The 23,079-nt window shown below is 41.6% G+C and overlaps 1 protein-coding gene across 6 annotated transcripts in view; it reads right to left on the reverse strand.

Annotated features, from left to right (window-relative positions):
• The window catches only part of RNF144B (ring finger protein 144B), a 96,794-nt gene that overhangs the window by 34,696 nt on the left and 39,019 nt on the right, over positions 1–23,079 (reverse strand). For 4 of the 6 annotated variants that reach the window (XM_085051800.1, XM_085051798.1, XM_085051801.1 and 1 more), the window contains one exon: positions 2,434–2,622. In XM_085051800.1, coding sequence (XP_084907926.1) covers positions 2,434–2,565 — 132 coding nt within the window. In that variant the 5' untranslated portion in view covers positions 2,566–2,622. Of the gene's footprint in view, positions 1–2,433; positions 2,623–2,925; positions 2,985–19,483; positions 19,650–23,079 lie in introns of those variants that run through there. The other 2 variants (XM_085051803.1, XM_085051802.1) reach the window with 2 other exon arrangements.

The following is a 23,079-nucleotide window of genomic DNA, read 5'->3' on the forward strand; positions in this document are numbered from 1 at the left end:
TAGCTGTACACAATTCTAAGTAGTTTGAATGCCTTGGTTTTACAGGCTACAAATGGAAAGGAAATATAACCTCACCCCTGCAGATATCTACATAGTAACTATTTCCAATTATTTCCACAGCCACAAATGCTGTGGCAAAAAGCAATCATAGTGGTAAAAAACAATCATAGTTACAGAATCATCCTTACAATTAGGAAGAAAAAAAAAACCTCATGTGTAACAGAACAAAAAATTAACAAAAGTAATGCTTTCAGCTTATTGGAGAAGAATCTATTATGTCCATGTCAAGCCCTTTTCTATTTCAAATTTAATATTACTCCTGGATCTTTAAAACTACCCTTAGTGGTAGAAGAATAAGCTGTACAAGCTGAGAGCATTGCTAGCTGAAAAACTGATAGGGACTCAATCCCATAGCTCACAATGGACATTCTTACCCCAACATCTTTTTAAAATGGAGTGTGAAGGTATCTAGATGTCCTGGCATGGATGAGAGGTAATTTGGGCATGGCACACCAGTACAGCTGCTGCAGACTGTGCCCTGAGCAAGCCTCGGTGCTCCATGTCAAGCTGCTCCTGACACTGCTTTTTGGAGGCTGCCCAAAAGTGCAGCTCATATGGACTCTCAGAAACTGCTCAGGCTTCAAGACAAAAAGCCATATAGCCAGGTTAAAAGTTTCCAGACCTCTCTTTGTTATAGGCTGCAAGATCTACAGGTCTGGGCATGCATCAGCCCAGGCACATCCATCGGGAGGACGCTCGGACACAGACAACAGCAGTCAGACAAGGGCTGGACTTGGAGCATAAGCACAATTGAGACACATTACGCCCACCGAAATAAATAGAGTGTGTCTAAAGGCTTCTCCCAGCTGCATTCAGGCTCACTCACTGCTGGCTCTTGGTTTGGACAGTCAGCAAAGTTTGCACAGATGTCAAATAATCGTGGCTGCACCCTCCATGTCGCTGTCACAGCACTGGAGCACCAAGCTCCCAGCAGATGCTCTTCCTGGTGCTGGCCAGGTAAGGGGTGTAGGGATGTGGTGGCAGCTGTGGCACCAACAGGGGACATGTGGGGACAGCAACATCCGCAGCCACAACTGACCTCTCCCTCTGGCCAGTGTCGCGGAGGAATGCAGAGTCCAGCTCTGCCGGGCACAGTCCTCAGCAGCCCACCATTCCCTAAGGGTTACTCTGCCCTGCTAACACTGAGGTTAATGTACCATTAATGATACTAAATCAGAGACACTGAGTTCTTGGATAAGAGTGGGACCACTGTAAAGGTATCAACTTCTCCAATTTTCTTCTTTTTTTTAATTTAAAGCAGTTATCTACACACCTAACTTTTAGGTATGTGCTCTTAAAACTTTTGTTACAAACTAAAATACAGAAATGTTTTATGTAAGCTGGTATGGAAAACAATCAACTTCATGCAGTTCAGGCTGAAATGCATATTAATCAATCTTACCCCAGTTTCTTGAAACACACAGCTGGATTCTCATCCTATTTAAGCTACTGTGAATTCAGCATAAGTGAAGATATTCTCACCCTAGCTGGCTTCACAAATATAAAATTTCTTCCACAAATTCAAACAATCAAGGGTAAAACTTAAACATACTTGCTTGATGCTTAGCCACAATTTGTTTTTTAAAAAATAAACCCATTTATTTTGGAGTTTAAAAAAAACCCAAACAACAAAAAACACCACACCAACATCCTCCAGTGACTTCCGACCTGTTTCCAAAATCTATTTAGTCAGGTACATCAAAGTCACTACCACCAGAGAAACTAGGTCCATTTCTCCCATGCTGACAAAAAGACCAGAAGAGTACTACTATCTGTAGGGCTTTTATCAATTCGTTCAACCTCTGCCTCTATCATTTCCACCAGCTTTATTTGATCTGAATTTTTACGCCAGAAAGTCTTTACTGACAACTATAGGCAACACATGACCTGGGTAATATCTCTGCAGCACAGAGGCAAAGTTTCAACAGGCCAAGGTTCATTTTTGTTTAGGTTTTCTCATTGCCCTTAAAAGTTATATAAAAGACTTTAAAGGCCTCTGAGAACTCAGAAAAGGACAGCAGGGAAACAAAAGCTCACAGCTATCCTATGATATTTCAAGATTTTGCTTCAGAAAAAAGTAAATTTTGTACGTTCTCCAGCACTCTTAAACTGCATCTTTTTCCCATTTATAACTGGGTTTTACTAGTACTTGCCATGGGAACATATGTTAGAGTTAAAAATTATCAAAAGCAAAATGACAAGAGAAATCTTTTAAATAAAGCAAGACAGGCTAACACCAAATGCTCTTTAGAAAAGCATCCTTTGTGAGCATGGGTAACAAATGCTTCTTGTACAAGACAAGCAATCTCATCTCTCAGTTCTGTCTGTCTCCCATTACCCATTCTGTGATGTTAAGGCACTGACAGATCTTACCGCTGTACAAAAGATGCAGCTGCATTCCTGAAGAGTAGTCATCCTATCCAGGGAATATTCACAAAGACATAGCTTGCAAGTGAGGAGAGGCTCCAGAGCTAACTCTCCAACTTCTGACTCGTCAGCTGACATGGTGTCAGGACAAGCCTTCCCAGCAGAACCCTTTCAGTCATTAATGGTCCAGTCAGCCTGAAAAGAGAAATTGGCAGCTGAAACATCACACAAGCCATGCAGTCACTTCCACCGCCCTGAGAATTTACATCTCAGATCCATAAAAGTACCTGCACCTGGATGTTTCAGGACATTCAAAATTTACAAATTTTGAATTTGTACAAATTTTGAATTTGAACCTCTCAAAATACCTGAACTGGCTGGGTTCTCTGAGAACATCCACCTTGCTGGCACAAAGCACCTCAGTCAGGCTGCTTAACATCAAAATAAAGAAAAAAACAAACAAACAAAACAAAACTCACACAGATGGGGCACCATTACCTATGTCACATGTGAAAGTATAGTGGCAGAGCCCTCACCAAAGTCCAAGGAGGAGAGACCTGATTTGGGACAGTAAATTATTAATTAAAAAAATAAACTGATTCATATGTACATATATATATACACACATATATATCACCACTCTGCCTTTTCAAACGAGTTTTAGACTCATACTCCTCCCACCCAAATGGGATCCTTCAGTCTTCATTGCACCCACACAGTTCCAGTGAGTGTCTCCACTCCCACTTTCTATTCCAGTTGGTGGCTTGGGAACTCCCCTAGGCAGCGCAAGAGAAGAACAGATTCCCACTTTCTAGGCAAGCACTTCAAGTATTTAGACTGTAATGTAGGTGGTGGGTGCCATGAACTCCACTTCTCCATGAGATGTCACTGAGACAGTGAGCTGGCCCTCTATTGCAATAGGAGTGGGGAAAGCATCTAAACTCAGGAAAGGGCTTCAGATAGCATGTGCTACTTCTCACAGGGCTGGAGCTTAAAACTAAATGAATAACAGCATTTCAGGTGCAGTCCTCTTTTTTGCATTGCCTTAATGATGCCAGAAAGTAGCTTTTGTGTATCCCACTCCCTGGCATCCAGCTCTTTTATTTATTTCATAGGCCTCTTAGGTATCTAACTCATGTTTGTGAACCAAGAACTAAGTGCAGCAGCACTTTGACAGAGAGATGCTCAGCAGAGCCATGTTTTTACTACATGCCACAGCAGTGCTTGGGGATGAAATTTCCATCCTTTGATGAGCAGTTAATAGAAATAACGTGCATGCATGTAATGCTTTCTGGCCTAAGCTTTTGAAAACACTGCACCATAATAATAAAAAATCTCAAGACCTTCATTCTTACACATTAACACTGAAAAAGAAATTAAAGGGAACATACTCATGCTTAAGCTGAAACAATGGAAAGCCTATTTGCAGATTTTACTCACCTCAGCACAGACAGTGGGGTTCGCTGCAGGAAAATCTATCCCCACCTCTAAGAAACTCTGAGCACCCTCTGGGCAGGGCTGTCAGGTCACATTTGGCAGCACATCCCCGCTGCCATTCTGTGGCTCCCAGAGTGGCCAAGGCAGCTGCAGACAGTCAATGCATATGTGACACACTGACTTGCAGTACCCGTTTAATTCCTTCCTAGGGGGAGAATGATGGGGCTCATGGAGTTTGTGGAACCTTTCCCTGCAGGTCCCATCGGACAACCTGACTCGCAGCCGAGTCCATCCCCAGGCTTGTCCCCTGAGCCTCATGCCCTGTGCTCCCACAATCTGCAGGAAGATACTTTCTCTTCAAAAGTCACAAAACCACAACAAATCTGGGTCAGAGCATGCTTATCCCTTTTTAATTTTTACACTTGCAGTTTCCTAGCCTATCAGAGAAGCCATCAGATTTGTACCTTGGAATGTCTGTCTTGTAAGCAAACACTTTTAAGAGATATGAGAGTCATGGCCAAGATTCTGACAACCAAATTCCTGACTACAAATCCAAAGCAAACTCTCTTTTTATGGCTTGCTATCACTAGTTCAAAATACATGCTATTCCCACATTATTCTTGTTGCAGTCCTGGGCCCTGCTACCATGATGCCCCTCACAATTTGCTCCATACAGCTGCAGAGCTGGAGCTCCAGCACAGCCAGAAGCTGAAGAAGGAAACCTCCCTCTGTGTCAGGAACTGCAATAATCTTCTGTAATTACTGCAACAGGGTGAGGGGGGTGAACACTGAGTCACTGGAAACACTATGGCAGATCAAGAACAACCTGTTATTTAAATCTACATGATAGATGTTATCTCAGTACTTAGAATTGTAACACATTTACTCAGGTTCCTTTTCAACAGCAGCTGTATTGTACAGGTGAGCTACTCACCCTCTCTCTGCACTGATCTGAAATTTCTTCATTTACACAGTAAAAGGCAGCAATGTTAAAAGGAAGGATGCACAAAAGAACAGGTAGGAATATTTCAGGATGTGAGAATGGATATAAAATGGATACAGGTGTTTCAAAAGTCAGTCTTCTTATAACTAAAAGGGTTATGACCCTCCACACGGGCAGGATTAAGGCAGCAGTAGGAAGATTCAGGTGTATGATTGAGGTTTAGGGCTAGGGGCTAATTTTAGATGGCCTAAATCCCGTACTCAGTGTGACAGCAACAATGACAGTGAAGAGCAGGCTCCCAATACACCGCTCTGTGCTACTAGAGATCTGATGCCACAGTGTGTTGGCTGTAGGGACTCATTGTAATATCCCACAGCCATTGATGATAACCCTTGTCCCCAAAGACTGTAGGCTAAATTCAGCTTTGCTCCCTGTCCCACCACACACTTACCCTTCCCTCACACCAGGATGCCAGAGCACAACTAAGGTTCTCCCTAAAACAGGCAGAGCACCCTGTGGAAATCTCCAGCAGACAACACCAAGCAAGCCTGGCAGATCAGAGGATCCAGCTCCAGACAGCCCACACTGGCTCACTTCACCACAGCCTCATTAACTCCATCTGAGTTCATCAAACATAGTGAACAGGATCAGAGAATACAGAGACAGTTCCATGTCCTGCCTGCTCAGCCCTTAGAGGAAACACTGTGGCTACCAGGAAAAGCACTCCTTCCACGTTCCCTGAGAGACCAGCTGGTCCACAAGCCACTCTCCAGGTCAGGCTGGCATAGGCAAGGCCATCCTGTTAGCACTGAACCCCTGCCTGTCAAAGGGAGAGTAGATCCATGGCCTGCTCCTTTTCCCAGAGCAACCCATCCCACTGGTCCCTGCATCCGCCCATCAGAACTGGGACATCTGCTACTGCTGCCAAGGAGAGGAGCTCAGGATTATGGAGAACCGCAGCCCCATCCAACAGCAGCTGAGTTCTGAAATCAGGTCTGCAGGGGAGGTTCATTCTCATCATCACCAGATCAGATGGTAGAAACAATGGGGAGAGAAAGATCCATCTTCTTCCAGTTCTCAGCCTCCACTCCTCCTGTTCTTCCCCAACTTCAAAATGCACTGTCCTCTCACAAGCTCTCCAACTATCTCCTCAACTTTACCAATCTAGCAGAACTGACTTTTCCAGGTACTGCAGGGAAGCCATGAAGTTCCACCTCAGTTGCTCTGAATTTTTATGGCTTTCACTTTGCTATGCTTAGTCCCACAGATTGTCATTAGTTAATTACACATCCATCAGTCCTCTTTACAGAGGATTAAAATTCCTATTGTAATTACAAGTCAGTTGCTAAGAGGTTAGACTGAAAATAAAGCATCGTAGATGTATGTGTTGTGCAGGGGAAGAGGCAGTCACTGAAGAATGACTTAGGGACAAAGAGGAAAAGACCACTTCATATTTGGTTATGTGAACAAAAGTAATTGGAAATGAAAGTAAATGGAAAGTTTCTGAAAAACAGTGGACCCTTATATAAATAAAATACATTGTTAAGCATTAAAATCTTCCCTTTCATGCTCACAAATACAAATGACCTGTTCAGGAAAGCATTCCAAACAAAGCAAGAAATGTGTCACTGAAATTGTAGTGCAGCACCTTAAATCCTAAAAAAAAACCCAAAAAACAAACCTCCACTGAATAGCAGCACAGACTCCATGAGATTTTGTGGAATACAGATAAACACATCTCAAGGGCATTCTGATCCTGAGAAATACACTAGTCTGAATCCTGCCCCAGTGTGAATCCACAGCAAGGAAGGGTCAAACTGGCCCCAGCGTGCATAAACACTCAGGAATTCTAAAGATTCACTTTTTTTGCCTACTTCTATCAGTCACGTACATGCACACACATGTAGATCATATTCCTTTCACACTGCACAGGATTTCCAGGAAATTTGACATCTTTCCTCAAATTGTATGCTGCCCACCTCATAAGAAGACTCACATTTCCCTGGCTCTGACCCTAACGGTGCTGATGCCACAGGATAAGGCAGGGCCAGAAAGTCTGAACAAATGTAGAGTGAGCTGTGGAGGGTCAGCCCTACGGGCGTGTAAGTGGCACAGTCACCAGGACCACAGCTTGCCAAGCGCTCAGACCTGTCAACGTTTCCATGTCCCTCATCTGCCTGCGGACACTTTCACTTTGTCTCTGGGAGGTGACAAAGCTTTGTGCTTTCATGTACCACTGAAGCGTCTCAACACCATTCATAAGCAAGGAAACATTCGAGTGTGATCTAAGTAGAAAGGGCTGAGAAGGATGAGTACAAGCAGAAACACTAACATGAAAGCATGGAGATGTCGAGTGAAATATGAAAACTAGAACAGAAGCATTGGAGGAAGGAGTGTAGAACTCATCTGCCTTTAGGGCCTCTTGACACCATAGTATCTGATGTCTAGCACTGAAAATTACTTCCTAATAGCAAGTATCTGCAATGCCTGCTTCTAGACATGTACCCATTGCAAATCTTGGCATTAGTGTTCTGAAGTGGAAACTGCTAACTCACCTGGTGGGGCTGAGAGAGAGGAGGGTGGGTGTCTGGCAGACAGCCAAGGTCTCCACAGCTCCATAGAGGTAGCAAAAATCGATGCAACCTAGGGCTGAAACTTTCCCTGCAAGCAGGAATTTTAAGGTAACATCCTTGTTACAGTCACACAAAGGCTCACTTGAGTCTGCCCAGCTGCCTCAAACCATGACTACTACCAAAGAACAGAAGTTACTCTGTATATGCAATAGAGCAAACAAGCTAGGCAGTCTCCTGAGCAGCAACATCAGAAGGACATTGTTAGTGTGCCTGCAAACAACTCACTGTATTTAGCTAAAAAAAAATGTGTCTGAACGTGACTTTCATCACTTAGAAACATCACATAGAATCATTAAGCCTCTTCCGCTGAAGCAGGAAGAAAATGAATGGAATATGTTCAGCACCACAAGTTATCCTTTTATTTTTCTTGTTGCATCCAACTGCAAAAACAAAGCTCTTGGAGAAGCTTCTTCAAGTCTTGTGTTTACAAACTATTCTGCTGAAGTTGGTCAAGCTGTATGTTTTTACCTGCACAGACTTTAGATTTCAATGGAAGCCAAAAAATACACAAGTATGAGACACATTGCTCTAGGAAACATTAATGGAACAAAAAGTGTCCTTACCTGAGAGGCCCCTCTGCCACACTACACCCTAGGCTTGCCATAAACCAGCACCCAAAATGTGGACTTGCATCCACATGGTGAGATTGTGAATGGGTATAAGCATATATGTGGGTGTAACACCTAGCACAGCACTTCCCTCTTTTACCAAAAAACCCCCATTTTAGTATTAAAACAAACTCACAGCACGTGTGCTACAATCTTATTTAGTGTACCAGGTATTTACTAAACTTTCTGGGGAAACATTGGCAAGCACTGCAAGTAATTCATTCTCATGCCCTAGAGATTTTTTACATACTCCACCCATTAGGAAATTACTTCAGTGCCATACAAAAACCTGGTTTGACATTGTCCACTCAAGATTCTGTTGTTTTCTGTAACTAAGGTTCCCACCTTAAAAAATAAAATAGAAAAAGAAAACTACCTGAAAATTATGAGTGTTCAAAACTAATGCTAAAAATCAGACCCTTGGGGGGAAAGAACAATTACAGAAAGGTTTAAAAAATACAACAGAGTGGTATTAAGATAATGGGGTCAAACTACAAGATATAAACTGAGCTACAAAATTAGGACATGTGAACACAGCTGTCAGAAGCCCACATTTCTATCAATTTCAGCAAAATGCCATCATTCCAGTTTGGGTTACAAGTCCTTAGCTGTCCCAACTCTCTCAGGATAATGTCATTCAAAATTCTTTTCTGAGACAGCTTTTTTAAACTCAGCAGCTCTGCTCAGAGAATTAGTCTGAATCAAGTACACTAGAGCTTCTGTGGTCTAACAGACAGACCACTAACCCACAGTGCATTTATTTCTCCTTATGATATGCACTGCCTGCACAGAGATACCTACCCAGTCCATACAGCATTACTTATCAGGCAGTGATTCAGTTAGGCTGTAAAACATACGATTAAAACTCCAATTTAGAAAAGCCTTCATCTTCAAGAAGAGCATTTAATCATATGTTTAAGTGCTCTCATGTATCAAAGCCTGAATGTTCTGCTTTACTGCAATGAGGTTATTAAGAAGTTAAACAAGTACTTAGATTTTCTGAAATTGTGGTCTCAAAAAAAGGAACCAGACCCACAAATAGAAGGTCTCATTTTAAATACATTTTAAATATATTCAGAATTACTGCATTACATCTGAGCCTTAAAACAGCAAGCACTTGATTCCATGCATGTACAAGAAGAACCCATTCCTGGATTACCATAATTTGCTACCAAGCTGAAGCATTAAAGAGAATAAAAGTACTTCAATAACTGTTCTCTTTGAGCAAGGCTTAAGAAAAGTCAGATGTATAATATTTCATGACAGCTTTCTAGACTGTAAAATTTTTATTGTCAGAAAACCTGTTTAAAGAACAAACAGCCTAAGTAAATGTGCTGTCTAGTACATGAGAACACACCGAAGGCAATTTCACTTGTTTTCACTAGAATGCCTGGGAAAAAAAACCTCAAAACCTTGAGATGCTATTCAAGAAGCAGTAGCTATATGGAGTATTTCCATATCATGCTAGCAACCAATAAATAAATATATCAAATACTTTTAAAGGAATGTAGTGAGTGAAAAGCCTCTTGCACAAAAAAAAAAGTCGAGGGACCGACTACAGTAATTCAGAGTACCATCCAGATTCCTGCCAGGAATTTTTATACCAGCACTTTAGGATGCTTAAAATACACACTGAACAGCTTCCCAAATATCACATGCATCCAATCATTCCAAAATGTTCTAATAAACCAGAACACCACTAGGGCACATATATATCAGTCTCCACAAGCCCTTGAGAGTGCACTTACCGGATACCTCCTCTACTGCACTGCAATACTGTGAAGTATGAAAAACTGAGAATTTAGAACACCGGTTCTTCACAGTAACTTCTTATGACCCTATGTCAGTATGTCCTCAGGGAGGTGGGGTTTTTCGCAAGAAAACCATGGATATTAACTGAACATAGCAAACCGGTTTTTTTTTTTTCTGAAACAGATGTGACTCTACAATTATGGGAACCCTTATATATTTCCTTGCAATACTGCTTTAGAACAGCAAGAGGAAAAAAAGGGGGCTTTTCCCCTTTCGCTCCTAAAAAGCAGGAGAGTTCAAGAACAAGGAACCTAAGAGCCAACAGTGAAATAAAAGCTGCTACTTCCAGCTGAAGGAAGCTAGGAAAAGCACTTTCTGATCACTTAAAGATAAAAACATGTAAACTAAGGAGAAAAAATGCAGCCTGTTACTAAACTGAAATGTACAATCCAAACATGGTATTCGCCTCTTTTCAATACTGACAGGAGCCACACAATGGCAATATTCATTGAATCCATGAGGATGGAAGCAAGCCATTCTGCATGGGATGAGGTAAGACCATACTGCAGAAACGGCCACTTTCACTCAGTTCTGCACTTGAACTAGGACATACCAAAGTTCAGGACACAGCTCTAGCAACACTGGCAGGTTGGAAAGCCTCAGCTTCCTGCACCAGATCTACTGGGCAGAGCCCCTGGGCAGGGCTGTGGGCGTCAATCTTGGAATGACCCAGATGTATCAAGCTTACTGTGCCTGAGCAGTGGGATGGTGCTGGCCCCAGGCACAGGCTTATGGTGACACATCTGGTCCTGCAGGAGGTCAATAGCAGGATTCGCCTAAGGTTTTATGTTCACCCTGGTTATAGTGCTCAGCAGAGCTGATCAGCACAAAATGCAGTGAAACAAAGTGCAGTCAGACCAGAGAACTAGAGTGTTTTGGCATCAAACATTTGCAAATATTTTCAAAACACATTCAAACAACAAAATTATACCAAGTGGAACTCCAAGTACCGGTTACCAGGCCTAAGATTAAAATCTAAAGCTATTCTAAATAACATCCTCTGTCCTTAATGACACTATGCAACATATGATAATGCTAAGCTACAAGGAATTTCCACCCAAATTAGTTTGGTGCACTTCACTTTTAACATCCTGTTGACAAGAGGTAATATACCACTATTAAATAAAAACTCATTCTTCAAAATGACGAATCATCATCCTTTCTGACCACGTGAAGGCTTTTGGTAACTGTGGTATCTACTAAGTAAAAGGAATTGAGCTTTTGGAAGGTCAGATGGGTTGGTAACTTGGCTAGCTGTGTCTGCTGAAACAGGAATAGGAAGTCAGATGTAACAATTTGCCTTTGACACAGAAAAAATGTTTATTTTTGTTAATCTAATAACAAAACCTTAGGATACACTAAATCCTTGAGCTGGAATGTTTACAGTTTAGATACAGTGTATTCAGAAGACATTTGCAACATTGGCCTGTCCTAACATCAAGGATTTTTAGGAAATATTTGTAAACACACACTGCTAAAGTGAAAGCAGTGGAAACAGTGGAAAATCAGTGGAAAACACTGGAAAAGCAGTGGAAAACAGAGGGACCAGCTTCATGTGATTGTTCAGAGTTTGCGCTCTTCTTCCAACAAACTGGGCTGCTGGGGTCCCCTGGCTGGAGACTGCCAAAGCTGTGTCTGGAGCAAGCAGTGAACTGACTGCAAGGCAAGCAGGTCAAGGCAAATAGAGACGTGACACAAAGCCAGGCCTGAAAAGGGACAGCAAGACACTCCTTGGCATCAGAGAAGCACGCAGAGTTTGCCAGAAGCCAAGGAACAACTCAGCTGACAAAAACAATGAACCTGATCCTCCACTGAATTCTGCAAAATGTACTGAAAGCCATCTATTTAAAAAAAAATTAATGCATGTTTATTTGTAGAAGGGGTGATCTGAGAATTTTTTTTTCAGTGCTTGCAATAAGATGATACCTTTAACATCTCTATCATTTCATTTTGTCCAGCCACAAAAACTGCAAACTTGCAAGAATATGGTCCTACAGACTTTGTTGACTATAAGCACTGAAAAGTACTTTTACAAAATTTTAGATTTACATCGACAGAAATCACAGAATAAGTTAATTTTCCTTTTTATAACAATTTTTGTGTGACTGCTCAGTTAAAAAAACTAATACATAAAATATTTTAATCTGCCCCTATCTAATCTTACAGTCAAATACACTGCTCATTATTATAGAAAAATTATGTTATTTAAGGAAACCAAGATAAAACAATTAAAACATTCAAAACTGCCCTTGATCCAAATATATCTCAATGACTTAAAAAGCTTACCCAGTGGTAACTTTCAAGTCTTAGCTACAAGGACAGTCAAAGACTGGGAGTCAAACCTGAGGATTAGACCTTGGGGAAGTCACTATCTCTAACAAAAGCCTTTGCCATTAAGACAACATGAATAGCTACTGACTGTGCTGAAATCTGGCAAGAAACAGTAGAGGTTTGGAACCAGACATGAGGCTGTTTTGAAATGAAACCCATTTATTGAAGTAACTACTACTGCTGTTTTCCATGACTGGTAATTAAACTAGTCGGAGTGTATCCCTAATCCACTCCTCTGCCAGCTCCTCAATGAGCCCTTCCAAAGACAACTGGAAATGAGGAAAGGACAAGTTCCAGCTCTGGCCAGAGCTGCAGAGGCAAAAAAGAGAAGTAAACTCCAGTAGCAATCCCCTGACTGAGCATCTGAGCTTGTACTCCCAGTGTTCACATTTCATCTCCCTCTTCCCCAGTCCACGCATGAGAAAAGGTAAGAGCCCAGCATGCTGGGAGAACCTGGGAGGAATTCTGCTGCAGGCAATTCCTTCCATATTGCCTACTGCTCCAGGGTGGAGGAGCCCCACATGCCCAGGCTTTGAATTTGGGCCACCTGTAACCTCTGATAGGCCTCAAATACATGCTACCAAACAGAAGTTGCAAACTATGCTGGAATAGCAAAAATGCCTTCAACTACTATTACTCTTACACTCTTGACTAATTTTAACAGCCATGTATTTTTAAAACAACTGTCTATTCCCACTTTTACAAATAAACTTTTCTAACAGAGCATGATCTATTTTGCTCCGCATTTTATTAACAGTGTAAGACAAATACGTTTTCTTAAATTAGAGTAAAAAATCTGTTTGATTGATGACAATGTCTATCACACAACACAATGTTGTCTCATTGCTGCCCTGCCTCTCCCACCTGATTTTCCATATCCCCCTTCTGTCTCTCTGTTTCAGCCTCCATGCATTCACAAGTAGACTTTTGCCTGCACTGTGCCAAGCACAGGGAAGAGAGTTCGTTTCTCAGGGGCTCGATGGAACTGCTTAGAAATCCAGAAGTTAATATACGACATGTAATAAATCAGAAGTGTCCGTCAAATGCAGTTAGAGGTTTGCATTCATCATTCCCTCACTTTAATTCCAAATTTCAACATTCATTACAGAAATAATTACAAGGGAGCGCAGCAACCTGTAAACATATGAGATTTCAGCCTCAAGTGCCTCAGCATTTGGTAACAACTGGCTAGTCTCTACATGATTTTAGCCATGAAGTCCAAGTCCTGCCAGTGGGAGTGTTTCCAATGGAGTGTTTTTCAATGGAATTGCTTATGTGTGCAAAGATAAGCAATTAGGAGCTTATCTTTGAAAGAAGCTGCCCCACCTCTCAAACTCTCAGAAAAAACAGTATGTAGAACAGAGACTGATAGAACTCATAGACTTATAAGAAGATCACAGTCTTACAGAAACCTTTCTAAACACCTTTCTCCTAGCTAGTCTTTTAATTAAGGCCATGACAACTAACGCCCATAGGCAAAATAGGCCTTTTGTCCTCATTTTTGCAGAATGCGGGGAAAAGACACAGATTCTTGACTTTTTCTCTACTCTTCACAAGTGCATGTTTGCTTAATTTGTTGGCCCATCCTCACAAAATGTGGTAAGCTAAGCTAACAAGGGGTTGAAATTGCTCAAGCCATGCATGCTGCTTGGGTATTTGCAACAAAAACATTGAGCAGTCCAAGAAACACATGTCCTTATAGTAGTATTGTCTAAATTATGTACATGTATGTGGCTTCTACTTCACTCCAGGCAAAGGGCATTATTGTCTTCCCCACAAATCCTCTGTGGAGACTGTGATGAAGAACCCCTACCATTGAAACCATCAGTGCAACTGTGGATAGGTCAAGAGGGTGCAAGATTGCATCTTCTCCATTGTGCAAAACATCAGCAAGCAAGTTATTGCTAGCCCGGTGGATGTTATCTTAGCCCTAAAATGGGTAAACCCCATGGGGAAGAGTTCCAGAATCAGTGGTTGGCAGAGCGCCCACTGCTGAGAAATACGTTCCAGTGAGCGCAATGGTAAACAGCCCACAGGATAAGCTCCATTTCCCCAATGACTACAGCTTTGTAACCTTCTGGTTTTTTGAAGGGGGGAAAACTGGCTTGTTTACTTTTATCATCTCCCCACCTCCATCAGAATGCTTCAAAAATTAATCACAGGCAGAACACATGAACTCTCCCATCTACTGCTCAGACATAACCAGTGCCAGCCAGTGTGTCACTGCTTCTACTCAATTCTGGAATTTTCTTTGCATGCAAATGATTAGCCTGGATACTAATTGTCATGAAATGTGTTTTTCCTTCTATGTGCATAGGGGTTTGGAGCATGCAATTTTGAATTATTTGCAGCTATACATACACATGCAAAGAATTCTCTCCCACAGCAACATACGGTACATAAGAGTGTAAGCAGAGGTAGCCTTGAAGGAATCGTTCCAGTCCCCGAAAACAGATACAGTGCTTCTGTTGCAGTGATTTTTCCTTTTTGCAAATACATAGAAGAACATAAATGTTTTCAGATCTGCAAGTTTCATTCCTGTCTATCTGAAAATACAACAGTTTGTATAACCAAACATGAATATCATCAAAGCTTCTGTCAAATACCCGGACAACATCCACTCCTTGAGGAATGACTCATGTCTTATACTTTCCATCCTCTCCTCATTTTTACAACAAAGCAAAAGGCAGAAAAGCTTGCAACAGACACAAATACTGACAGTCTCAATTAAAGGGTAGAAGCGTGAGCATGACAGTAAAGTGATAATTTTTTTCCTTCTAATAAAAAGTGATTCTGTATTCTGTCTCCTAACCAGCATCTGGACAAACTAGAGAAGTAGGTCCATAAGAACTAAATGGTTCAACAAGTTCAAGTGCAAAGCACCTGGGTCAGTGCAATACCAGACATGGCTACAGAATGTGAGAAGAACTCATTGGGAGCAGCCCTCTCAAGAAGGACTTGGGGGTTCTCATGGGAGACAACCTGGACATGAACCAACAGCATCAGTGCCTGTAGTCCAATATACCAACTATATCCTGGGCTGCATCAAAAGCAAACTGGGCAGCAGATCAAGGAATGGGATTCTGGCCCTCTACTCGGCTCTTATGAGACTCCAGCTGGAATTCTGTATCTGGCCCTGGGGTCCTCAGCATAGGAAGGACATGGACCTGTTAGAGCAGGTCTAGTGGAGGGCCACAAAGATGATCAGAGCGCTGGAACAACTCTCCTCCAAAGACAGGCTCAGAGAGCTGGGTTTGTTCTGCCTGGAGAAGGGAAGGCTCCAAAAACACCTTATTGTGGCATTCCAGTACCTAAAGGGGGTCTGTAAAAAAAGGGAAAGTAATTTTTACACAGGCAGATAGTGATAGAAAAAGGGGAATGGTTTTAAACTAGAAGGTGGGAGATTTACATTAGGTGCTAGGAATAAATTCTTTCCTCAGAGGGGTAGTGAGGCACTGGAACAGGTTGCCTAGAGAAGCTGTGGATGTCTCATCCTTGGAAGGCCAGGTTGGATAGGATTCAGAGCAACCTGGTCTAGTAGAAGATGACCCTGCCCATGGCAGGTAGGCTAGAACTAGGTGGTCTTTAAGGTCCCTTCCAACCCCTTCCAAGCCAATCCATGATTCTATGATCTCTTGTCTCCCTTGCAACAAAAAGCATGTGTGACAAGTACCCGCGGGTAGCTGTACCTACAACAAGCTCAGGAAGTACACGGGAAGAAACTCCACGCAGGGAACCTGTTCTAGTGTGCATGAACCCAGAAGCCAAATTCATGTGCCCTGATTGCTGTGTCTGGTGCCGGCTGGCTTTGGGACCCCAGAGATATTGACTCACTCAGAAACATAAGGAGCAAGGATTCTTGGAGGTCCCATAGCTAAGTTAGACAAACTCCACCAAAGCTGGAACTGCACTTGCAGGAACCAAGGACACTCCAAGAAGAAAGTAAACTGGTGACCTTTCTAATTTTATATTATGGGTTTTCTCTTACAGGCTGAGCAGCTTCCCCTAAAAATACAGTTAAAAACCACCCAGATCTTGGGCAACTTATGACATTTTTTCATTATTGTAACGGAGTAAAAGAAACCAGAAATCAGGAACACATATGTCATTGTGCACAAATACCAACACATAGATACAAAAAGATCTAGGAAACTCCAACAACAAAGTGGTTTTTTACATCACTACATTTTTTATTTGAAAGTGTGTTTGCAATGCAGTTAACCTGGTCATGCTCTCAAGCCTAGAAATTTCTACTTGGCACCTCTGTTCCTCCCTGGAAGATTAGGAGTTGGAAAAGTCCTACTTCAGCAGGAAGGAAAGGATGAAGACCTTTGTAATTTGAGAGACTATTTTTATTTTTTTGTGTGTTTTAGTATCTCCTAGCAGTGACCTACTTTATGAATGTAATGTCCACTCAGTTCCCACTGAGCCAATACAATTTACAAAAGACACAGAGAAAGATTACTGAACACTATTTTCTTACTGATCAGCACAAAGTTATTTGGCACGAGCATCTCTGTAAATGTTTGTCCAAGACTAGGTAAATTTGCAGTGTACAATGGCCCTCAGACCTGTGCTTCTGTCAAGTGAGAAAGCTCATAGTCTAGCACTGGAGCTCAGCTGTGCTTTGGCAGAAGCTGAGCTTAATATCATTGCTGTATTCTCCCTTTGGCTTTGTACTTTTTTGTTTTGTTCAATGTTTCCCTTTGTAAACAAAAACAAGATTATTTTTAAAATGGAATGAATGTAAGGGCAAAGATGAGAATTTGTGAAGTGCATTACACTGGGCTCCACTTTGACACGAAGAAGCCAGAAGAAGAGGAAGGAATTGTACCCACCTCTGGGCAAGCACACAGAGGAGAAGCACCGCTTCAGAATCACTTTCAGCCTCACAAAGCTGAAGGCAATGTCTGCTTTAGGATATGCAAGGAGGTCTGACGGACTCTGTTCACAGCGACACTGGCAGCCTGCCACAGTATTTTGTTCACGTGTGCCTGAGATATCCATGGGCCCAGAGCTGTAATTATGGTCTCAGATATCACAGTACTACTAGCCCAGGAGATATTTATGGATCTGATACACACAACCTATAGGCACTGTGAAGTTGCAGACACAATTAAGAAAACTCCCAACGCAAAAAGAGGGACAGCAAGTGTATAGCAGCTCCTTTGAGCTACATCAAAGCAACACTGGATCTCACCACTGAAAGTCACTGAAAGGTCTGGACGGTGAAGTGCAGGCACAGGGCTCAGGCTCACACCACAGATATTATCAGAGGCATACTAATGAACTGTGAACCAAGTTAAGTATTAGCACTGCTTGTTTCCCTATGAAGTGGCTTGCTGCTTCTCACAGCTGCATTTTAAACTTACAGTAACAATATGGACAAGTGCATACTTTCCTCCACCAGAAGGGAAAGGCCAGACAACCACTTCCACACTATTTATTTCTACAAAGCTTATGAAGCATTTAGAGAACACAATGCAATCCAAGAACCTGGCTAGAGAGAAAAAACTCCATATTGTTTCTATTTATATTGCTAACTTTTGCCCAAAGCATACTATCACAAAAACAAAAACACCAAAATATCACAGCTGAGGGAAAGAAAGCCCATAACTACTAGAGAGGTGCATGCAGAATATACTTCAGCAAGGGGAACAGAAACTATACCAGGTTGCCAAATGCTAGTTCCACATGAAGCCTAGGGTGGTTTCCATGTCCTTGTGTGAACAGACAGGACTTTTTCTGAAATACCCCCATTGGGCAGTAAGATGCATGGGAGAAAAGGAGTCTGATTCTCATCATACTGACTTGGCTCTGAAGTAGCTCTGGTTTATTCTAAAAGAACACCTCCCACTTTACTACAGCTTTAGACACTCTGCAAGCACTGCTCAATATACAATCAAAAGCATTATTTTCATTAGTGTAACTGCAGCCGTGCCCTTATCAATGTGTGGTACTTTCCTCCAAAACAGCTTATGTTCATTGAGGGGAGGGTTTCAGTCACTCTCATATTGAAGCAGCAACCCATACACCCACTCACATTCAGGCACAGACAAGTCCTATACAGGACAAGAGGCAGAACAATATATTTGTTTTGAAAAATATTTAAGCACAGGATTTTGAAACTTCTGTTTCCATAAATACTGGAATCCCAAACCCAGTGCCTGCCCTTAACCAAGACCACTTGCCCTTCAGGCTGAGGGCAGCCAAACATATCAGATTGCTCTGCCTGCTCACAGGCAGTTGGAAAGCTGCATGGGGGTATTTCAGTCATGGCCTGTATCTCTGCTAACATTTACTTCTTAAAAGCACTCAGTATCTATTTACCAAGAGGATTGAAAGTCACCCTGCAATGCTTTCTTTACTACAGTGATTTAAAATATTTCACAACTAACAGTGCTCTCTGAAGTAAGACATTTGATATTGCTGTATATAGTCAGGAAGCAGAGCACTTTTGTATTACAGAAAACACAGAGCTTTAAAATAAACTACACTGAAACATCTTCATTACTAAAGCAGCTTTGCACTGAGAAGATGAGAAAGCAGTGCAAACATTCCAGTAAATGCAGTTGTCTATACCTCGTGTAAAAAAAATTAAAAATGCAAACTAGAAAACAAAAGTATTGTATATTTTGTATGTGCTTACATAAACCACATAACTCTAAACCCCGAGCAGATTAGAACTGTGCGTTAACATGGATTAGTTAACACAATACAGATGATCATATTTTTTCCTTCCTGATACCAGCTGCATGGGACTGTGGCAGAAGAAATGCCTTTAAACCGGGAGGAAATCTCTGCATTTTAAACTCAGGCTTCCTCTAGCTTAATCAGGTATTTTTTCAGTATGAAAGAAGTCCTTCTATATAAAGTAAAAGATACTGACAGTATGCCATTTTAGCAATTGCTTTCCACACAGATATATCCTAATACTGCAGCATTTCTAAACACCTCACTCAGATATTCCTTTAAAAGTTACACCGACAAAAGTAATTTCACCCTTTTCAGAACTACTTGATACCTATTTATTTTCAGCCTATAACAGTCAGGACACCAAGGTTTCCTTTTGCCTCAGCCCCAAGAACCACATAGCTTCATTTTAGCCAAACCACAAATAGCATTTATTTAAGCTATTTAATCATTCTAGTCCTTACCTCTAACAGAAAAAAAAAGGAAAAAAGAAAAAAAAGCCTTTTCTACTTTCTTCCATTAGAAGCAAATGCTGGCTTTCTGTTCTTTTAGGATATCCTTTGCTCTTAAGCCAGACAGAAAGCTGTATTCCAACATACCTTGAAAGGAGAGTAGCTTTCTGTGCCAGCTGTGTGACTTTCCAGTAGCTGCGCTCAGCCTCGGCGTTCCCCAGCAGCACGATGTCACAGAGCCCTGGAGCTCGCAGCGAGGAGCGCAGCAGATCGTTCTCACACGCCCTTCCTCTTCTCGGGGGATCTGACAGCTGAACACTTTTAAGGACTGCAGCAGCACTCGTCTCCCAGCCCCTCTGCCACTCCGAGAAATCATCCCCTCCCTGCTATTAAGTGCATGCTGCCATTATATCTTAAAAGCACGTCACAGCTTGCATGCAGTAGCTGAGGGAAAGCTGCATTTATTTATACAGGAAGCTTGAGCACAGCACTTCCTACTTCCCATGCGAGACTCAATTCAACTGCAGGTGATTACTTCAACCCTGTCAGCTCCCAGCCACTGCACACCCTTTCATTCTGATTTGGGTATCTGTGCAGCTTTTAACCACAACTCCCATCTGAGCCCTGACAAGGTAAAACTGAAAGCAGCAAGGCATTCAATGTGACACTCATAAAAGCTCTCCCAAATTAACCTGTTTTGGGAGAGCAGTTTGCATAGCAGCTGATGTCTGAAACCTTGCTGGCTTCTGCTTGTGAAAAATGTCCTCTAAAAAAAAGTGATTTCTTCACCTTGGAGGGGAAGGTAGCACAAAGTCTAAACTCACAAGTAAAGTATCAGTGTAATTTCAGATCTGAGTGCTTAATGATGATGGTGCTCATGTTATTCTGTCAATACTAAAATTTCACTCTTTAAGCTGAACCTCTGTGCAATAGGGGATGGGAGTCCTGCAGTTCCATATTCCAGACCTAAGGGTGTGATTCACAGCAGCCAAGTAGCAGGAGAATATCTAATTGTGCCACATGACACCAAACCCTCAAGAACTTTTCCTGCTGTAGGAAATGCTCCACACCCACAGATAAGAAATACAGATATATCAGAGTGCAGGAGCTGCAGAAAAACAGAAGGAAGTATAGATGTTAATCTATAATTTTCTCCTTATGATGAAATAAATTTGCTTTGTAGTTCATGCAATCATTGCTGGCGTTTTGCCTTCGGTACTTTCCTGTGAAAAATTATATATAGGCATTTCATCCGGGGTACACAGAAGCTCACAGCTGAGCTTTTAGTTATTTTCAGACAATTATACTGCATCAGATTAATTTAAGGAAAAGGCAGAAAGCTTGTGCAACTTTAATTCAGCCTCCTTGCACCTTTATATTACAGCTTTGCTTGAATTGCCATCACATTCTCTCTTCCTCTCAGAATAAGTACAAACTTAGAATTTATCTATTTAACATTGGGTGTTACATATAATTTTAGATATATTTATATAATATTTGTATCTATAATTTCATATATACTCATTTTATCTATTTATATATATTATATATTTATATATATTTAGCAAGAGAGAGAATAATCACCAGAAAAAATATAGCTGTTCCAACATGTGGAATCATGTTGATCCCTTTGGTGTTCATCAATAGGGTTACAACAGGATTAGGCAAACTAGAGCCATGTCACATACACTATCACTTGAGCTAGCAGAGCATTTCCCAGCAGTAGCAGACTCATATCCTCAGCAGTGACCAATCCTAGACAGTACTCAAGAAACACTTAGGGCACAGAGCTATATTTTTAGGCTCTAGAGCAGTAGTGAGAATGTGGAATTCTTTCTGAAAGTTTACGAGTAAAAAAGGGATTCTCCTTCTGTGGTTAGATTTTTATCGTCCATGTTCTGTTCTAGTATGAAATAGCTTGAGCCTCTATCAATACTCGCTTCACTACCTCCCCTCTGTTCCAGTTCCTGTATTTTCTTCCTGCAGCTGCTCCCTTTGCTACTCTGCCTCCATCACTCAAGTATTTGTTAGGCCACAGATGAAGCTCAGCCTGTGACCCCTGTGCTCAGCACCACAGCACTTGAACAGCAAAAGGCAATTATGTCAAGGAGGAGAGTGGTGAGAGAGAGGATGAAGGAAATCAAGTCATTCATGCAGGTGTGGGGAAAATGGCAGGGAAGTAAGTTCAGAAGCAGAGCAGAGCAGAGCAGAGCAGGGCAGCTACCCGCAGCAGAGTAGCAAAAGTAGCATCTGGTTTGGTAGTTAATCCTTGCTGGCACAACAAAACAAAAATAAGCTTCACTGAAGTAGCCTCCACCAGTCAAGAGCTAGAACTGCAAACAAAGGTTAGTCATCTTCCCTTCAGATAAGTGATGAGGCCAGCTTGTATCTAGGGGGGCTGTTCTTTTAAACTATGAAAACTAGATTTAGTACATTAAAATGCACACAAATTCTGGAAACTTCAGCTGCAAATATCCCAGCATACTTTTATCCCATTTCCTACTATGTGTCTCTGTGCAAGTTATAATGTGATTGCACAAACATGCAAAACTGCTTACAACAAAACTATTTTCCCTTAGACTTCACAAAATTGGTGAGAAAAATTATGACTGCTGCTCAAGACATTTAATTAACTGGAAATGTTAAGATATGCTTGTTCCAAGCACTCCACTTCTTGAGTATCAAATTCTGATCTGTAGTGCCCGGATTCACACGCTGGACAATCACTTACTGATGCTCTGTGGACAGCTGACTATGCCCCTGCATCCATCTTCTCTTGTGTTTTTGCCCCTACTTCTGTGCTTATCCAGGATCTCCACAGCAAAGAGGAGCTGAAGGTGACGTGGCACTGTGCAGGAGCTCAGGCTATAAGGACTTGAGATGATCAATACTGATGATTCGTTCAACTGCCATCACCAAAAGACATGAGCTGGACTGTTATGAGCTCTGCTGTCAAAATGATTTCTCTTCCAGCTATACCTCGAGCCCAGGTACTTCACAGTTTCACAGAAGCACATCTTCTTGGCAAGCTAATTTTGTGAAGTGTTATGAGTCATGCTAAAATTGCTACCCAGCTCAAATCCCTGAATCTCTTAACCCAGAGTGATTGGTTTCTTTTTTGAGCCAACAGATAAAAAAAGAGTTCAGACTGTCACACAATGCCAGACAAGGCACAAGCTAAGTTCTCCCCATTTGCTTTCTTCTTGGGTAGCAGTGACGTAAAGCTCAAAACTGAGAGGGTCCAATTAATTTTTGGACTCTTAACTGATGCTTTTATACCTCCAGGCTGAGGGACTGGCAAAGCCTTTGAGATGTCAAAAAGCACTATCACTGGAAACTTTTAGCTGAGTTACTAACCAGAATAAAAATAAAGGCTGGTATAGTTAATTACTAACATTGCTGTGTCATCCTTGCAGTGACTTGAAATTCTTCAGAAATTACAAAGCCACTCTGCATTAACCAAAATTACTAATTAATTTTTTGTCATAGATGGGTAAAAAAGTAATAGCATAACCACTGAAAAGATCACTCACATCCCACAAACAAAATACCATTAACAGCAAGTGAAAACACTGAGTTAGTGTATAACTAGCAGTTTAATTGTAATTCTACATCAAGAAATAGGACTAGCTTGTGAGGGAAAAAAACGAATTTTCACTGTCCTGTTTCACAGTTTTCAACCAACAAAAAACAAATATCCTGAAAAACAATTGCTATCCGTAGGTGTAATATAAAAACAGGTT

The sequence above is a fragment of the Lichenostomus cassidix genome, chromosome 2, assembly GCF_008360975.1.
Source record: "Lichenostomus cassidix isolate B80296 chromosome 2, HeHo_3.0, whole genome shotgun sequence".
Taxonomy (NCBI): Eukaryota; Metazoa; Chordata; class Aves; order Passeriformes; family Meliphagidae; genus Lichenostomus; species Lichenostomus cassidix.